We start from the raw sequence: 5,000 nt of genomic DNA, 5'->3' as shown, positions 1-5,000 counted from the left end.
CCCCAGGTCCGTCTCCTCGTCGGTCACCGCCTCGTCTCCGCTCTCCTCCGCCGGCCCGGCCGCCTCCGGCTCCACGAACTCCATGGACTCCTCCAGGTCAGCGCTCACCTCGAACGGACCCGTCCTGGACCAGAACCAGAACCAGAACCAGAACAGCTTCAGTGTGATGTTTAATAAAGCAGATGTGATCATGTGACCAGGTCCTCACCTGCCCAGGTTGTTGTTGTCGGGGGCAACCAGGAACATGATGTTCCTCAGAGTGTGATGAGGATGCAGCTTCTCACTGTCCACATGCTGAAAACACACCACATGTCCACGGTTAACAGTGTCTCAGAGTGTCTCAGAGTGTCTCAGAGTGTCTCAGAGTGTCTCAGAGTGTCTCAGAGTGTCTCAGAGTGTCTCAGAGTGTCTCAGAGTGTCTCAGAGTGTCTCAGAGTGTCTCAGAGTGTCTCAGAGTGTCTCAGAGTGTCTCAGAGTGTCTCAGAGTGTCTCAGGATGTCTCAGAGTGTCTCAGAGTGTCTCAGAGTGTCTCAGGGTGTCTCAGAGTGTCTCAGAGTGTCTCAGAGTGTCTCAGGATGTCTCAGGATGTCTCAGAGTGTCTCAGAGTGTCTCAGAGTGTCTCAGAGTGTCTCAGAGTGTCTCAGAGTGTGTCAGGATGTCTCAGGATGTCTCAGAGTGTCTCAGGGTGTCTCAGAGTGTCTCAGAGTGTCTCAGAGTGTCTCAGAGTGTCTCAGGATGTCTCAGTCTGTCTCAGTCTGTCTCAGTCTGTCTCAGAGTGTCTCAGAGTGTGTCAGGATGTCTCAGGATGTCTCAGAGTGTCTCAGTCTGTCTCAGTCTGTCTCAGTCTGTCTCAGAGTGTCTCAGAGTGTCTCAGAGTGTCTCAGAGTGTCTCAGAGTGTCTCAGAGTGTCTCAGGGTGTCTCAGAGTGTCTCAGAGTGTGTCAGGATGTCTCAGGATGTCTGAGTGTCTCAGTCTGTCTCAGGGTGTCTCAGGATGTCTCAGAGTGTCTCAGAGTGTCTCAGAGTGTCTCAGAGTGTCTCAGAGTGTCTCAGAGTGTCTCAGGATGTCTCAGGATGTCTCAGAGTGTCTCAGAGTGTCTCAGAGTGTCTCAGAGTGTCTCAGAGTGTCTCAGAGTGTGTCAGGATGTCTCAGGATGTCTCAGAGTGTCTCAGGGTGTCTCAGAGTGTCTCAGAGTGTCTCAGAGTGTCTCAGAGTGTCTCAGGATGTCTCAGTCTGTCTCAGTCTGTCTCAGTCTGTCTCAGAGTGTCTCAGAGTGTGTCAGGATGTCTCAGGATGTCTCAGAGTGTCTCAGTCTGTCTCAGTCTGTCTCAGTCTGTCTCAGAGTGTCTCAGAGTGTCTCAGAGTGTCTCAGAGTGTCTCAGGGTGTCTCAGAGTGTCTCAGAGTGTCTCAGAGTGTCTCAGAGTGTCTCAGGATGTCTCAGAGTGTCTCAGGGTGTCTCAGGGTGTCTCAGAGTGTCTCAGTCTGTCTCAGTCTGTCTCAGGATGTCTCAGAGTGTCTCAGAGTGTCTCAGAGTGTCTCAGAGTGTGTCAGGATGTCTCAGTCTGTCTCAGTCTGTCTCAGGGTGTCTCAGGATGTCTCAGAGTGTGTCAGGATGTCTCAGGATGTCTCAGAGTGTCTCAGGGTGTCTCAGGATGTCTCAGAGTGTGTCAGGATGTCTCAGGATGTCTCAGAGTGTCTCAGGGTGTCTCAGGATGTCTCAGAGTGTCTCAGAGTGTCTCAGGATGTCTCAGAGTGTGTCAGGATGTCTCAGAGTGTCTCAGGGTGTCTCAGGATGTCTCAGAGTGTCTCAGAGTGTCTCAGAGTGTCTCAGGGTGTCTCAGGGTGTCTCAGGATGTCTCAGGATGTCTCAGAGTGTCTCAGGGTGTCTCAGGATGTCTCAGAGTGTCTCAGAGTGTCTCAGGGTGTCTCAGGATGTCTCAGAGTGTCTCAGAGTGTCTCAGGGTGTCTCAGAGTGTCTCAGAGTGTGTCAGGATGTCTCAGGATGTCTCAGAGTGTCTCAGGATGTCTCAGGATGTCTCAGAGTGTCTCAGGGTGTCTCAGAGTGTCTCAGAGTGTGTCAGGATGTCTCAGGATGTCTGAGTGTCTCAGTCTGTCTCAGGGTGTCTCAGGATGTCTCAGAGTGTCTCAGAGTGTCTCAGAGTGTCTCAGAGTGTCTCAGAGTGTCTCAGGGTGTCTCAGAGTGTGTCAGGATGTCTCAGAGTGTCTCAGGGTGTCTCAGGGTGTCTCAGAGTGTCTCAGAGTGTCTCAGGGTGTCTCAGAGTGTGTCAGGATGTCTCAGAGTGTCTCAGGGTGTCTCAGAGTGTCTCAGGGTGTCTCAGGGTGTCTGACCTGTGAGAAGCAGAGGTGGAGGATGTTGGTGTTGAGTTTGCTCAGAGCTCTGGTGAAGCGGTAGCGGCTCAGGTTCTCTCCACAGAACTCACTGAGGAACAGAAACATGAAATCAGACACATGAAAGAGGCCGACGCTCTGTTCTCCTGACGCCGGGACGGGTCAGTGAAGGCAGCAGCAGCAGCAGGTGCTTCCTGTCTCACCTGTTGCAGAGCTTCTTGGGCAGGTTGACGTCCAGGATGTGAGACAGGATGGTGACGAGCTGCGTGGCGTAGCAGAGAGCGGCGGCGATGGTGTGGGCCGGGTTGATGTGGTCCAACTCTGCACACACCGGAGGTCAAAGGTCACACACACACACACCAGAGGTCAAAAGTCACACACACACACACACACACACACACACACACACACACACCAGAGGTCAAAGGTCACACACACACACACACACACACCAGAGGTCAAAGGTCACACACACACACACACACACACACACACACCAGAGGTCAAAGGTCACACACACACACACACACACACACACACACCAGAGGTCAAAAGTCACACAAACACACACACCAGAGGTCAAAGGTCACACACACACACACACACACACACACACACACACACACACCAGAGGTCAAAGGTCACACACACACACCAGAGGTCAAAGGTCACACACACACACACACCAGAGGTCAAAGGTCACACAAACACCAGAGGTCAAAAGTCACACACACCAGAGGTCAAAGGTCACACACACACACCAGAGGTCAAAGGTCACACACACTGGAGGTTTAAGATAGGATTCATGTTCTGATGGATTAACGGACTACTCGTTGTGAAGCCCCGCCCACTCCCCCCTCACCTGGGCCCTGATTGGTGCTCTTCTCCTCCACCCAGCTGTAGTAGGCGGAGCAGTCTCCGTTGCTAGGCAGCGTGACGGGGGGTCCCGTGATGCTGATGCTGGTCTCTCCGTTCTGGTCGTCCCAGATCCAGCGTCCCGACAGGTAGGTGGTCCTCCGGGCCTCGGCCAGCTCGCTCACCGTGCTGGAGGTCAACGCGGGGTCGCACTCCGCCACCACGTCTGCGGGGTCTCTGGGCGACACACGCAGGGGCAGAGGACAGGTTAACAGGGTTGTGACATATGTTCAGGTGTTAGCATTGAGCTAGCTAGTCTCTCAGGAACACTCCGTCTGCTGCGGCGCCGCCTCTGAAGCCTGAACAGGTGGAGCCTCAGGTGTGCGAGGACTCACCTGCTGCCCTGCTTCTCCTCCTGCGTGGGGAAGATGTGGGTGGTGAGCTCCAGGATGTGTTCCCGCCTCAGAGCCGCCAGCTGAGCCAGGCGGCTCTGCAGCTCCCGGCTGCGTCTCTCCAGCAGCTCACCCAGACGCCGGTTGTGACGCTCAATCTTGTCCCGTTTCTCCTGATGGCGTCCGGCCCGGCGCTGCAGCCGCTGGCTCTCCTCCTGAGAGCGCAGGAGGAGCTCCTTATCTGGAGGAGGAGGAGGAGGAGGAGGAGGAGGAGGAGGAGGAGGAGGAAGAAGAGCAGGAGGAGGAAGAGGAAGAGGAAGAGGAGGAGGAGGAGGAGGAAGAAGAGCAGGAGGAGGAGGAGGAGGAGGAGGAAGAGGAAGAGGAAGAGGAAGAGGAAGAGGAAGAGGAAGAGGAAGAGGAAGAAGAGCAGGAGGAGGAGGAGGAAGAGGAAGAGGAAGAGGAAGAAGAAGAGGAAGAGGAGGAGGAAGAGGAAGAGGAGGAGGAGGAGGAGGAGGAGGAGGAGGAGGAGGAGGAGGAGGAAGAGGAAGAGGAAGAGGAAGAGGAAGAGGAAGAGGAAGAGGAAGAGGAGGAAGAGGAAGAAGAGCAGGAGGAGGAGGAGGAGGAGGAAGAGGAAGAAGAGCAGGAGGAGGAGGAAGAGCAAGAGGAGGAGGAGGAGGAAGAGGAAGAAGAGCAATAGGAGGAAGAGGAAGAAGAGCAGGAGGAGGAGGAGGAGGAGGAAGAGGAAGAAGAGCAGGAGGAGGAGGAGGAAGAGGAAGAGGAGAATAATGAACCTGTAAACCATCAGTGTGTCTCCTTCATCACTAATCCACTCATTCAGACACGTAGCGTCTTCTATGCGTCGTCCACATCCTGACGGCGTTTCACTGTAAACTCCTCCGTCAGTGTTGCCGTGGCGATGGGGAAAACAGAGTTTAGTCTTGTGACGTCACAGCGTGCAGCGGAATGAGGCGACATAAATACGTCCACTACCGGCGGACGTGGCTAAATGAGCCGCTAACAGGATGTTTCCTGCATGTCTTCTGGTAATTCATGAACTCAATAGTTTAGATGAACTGACCACGCGGTGAAGCTGAGTGTTGTTTACTCCTGTCTACATTAAATACTCCTCATTTTACGCTGTGTGCTGTCAGTTATAAAGTACAATCAGAACATCTCAAGTTAAACAGACTCACCGCTCTTCACCTCCTCGTTGCCCCCGGCGACCGCCTCCTTCAGCTGCTCGATCTTCATCTTACACGACATGATCTTCCATTTCTGAGAGGAAGCAGCAGCTCGTCAGTCACATCCAACACTAAGAATCAGCTTAAGCAATAATTCAGGTATGAAGACATAACTCAGAAGTTTAATTATATTCTCATTAGAGCCAAAAAACAGTGAAAGCT

At 53.5% G+C, this 5,000-nt stretch overlaps 1 protein-coding gene across 5 annotated transcripts in view; it reads right to left on the bottom strand.

Moving 5' to 3' along the window:
- The window catches only part of atg14 (autophagy related 14), a 16,889-nt gene that overhangs the window by 4,999 nt on the left and 6,890 nt on the right, over positions 1-5,000 (bottom strand). For all 5 annotated transcript variants that reach the window (XM_074660297.1, XM_074660298.1, XM_074660299.1 and 2 more), the window contains exons 4-10: positions 4,791-4,872; positions 3,601-3,838; positions 3,213-3,442; positions 2,554-2,671; positions 2,351-2,441; positions 209-294; positions 1-124 (exon numbers count right to left, since the gene is read on the bottom strand). The exon at positions 1-124 is cut by the window's left edge. In XM_074660297.1, coding sequence (XP_074516398.1) covers positions 1-124; positions 209-294; positions 2,351-2,441; positions 2,554-2,671; positions 3,213-3,442; positions 3,601-3,838; positions 4,791-4,872 — 969 coding nt within the window. The remainder of the gene's footprint in view (positions 125-208; positions 295-2,350; positions 2,442-2,553; positions 2,672-3,212; positions 3,443-3,600; positions 3,839-4,790; positions 4,873-5,000) is intronic.

Source organism: Sebastes fasciatus, chromosome 15 (genome assembly GCF_043250625.1).
Source record: "Sebastes fasciatus isolate fSebFas1 chromosome 15, fSebFas1.pri, whole genome shotgun sequence".
In the NCBI taxonomy this organism is placed as follows: Eukaryota; Metazoa; Chordata; class Actinopteri; order Perciformes; family Sebastidae; genus Sebastes; species Sebastes fasciatus.
This window is presented reverse-complemented; position numbering and strand designations above follow the sequence as displayed.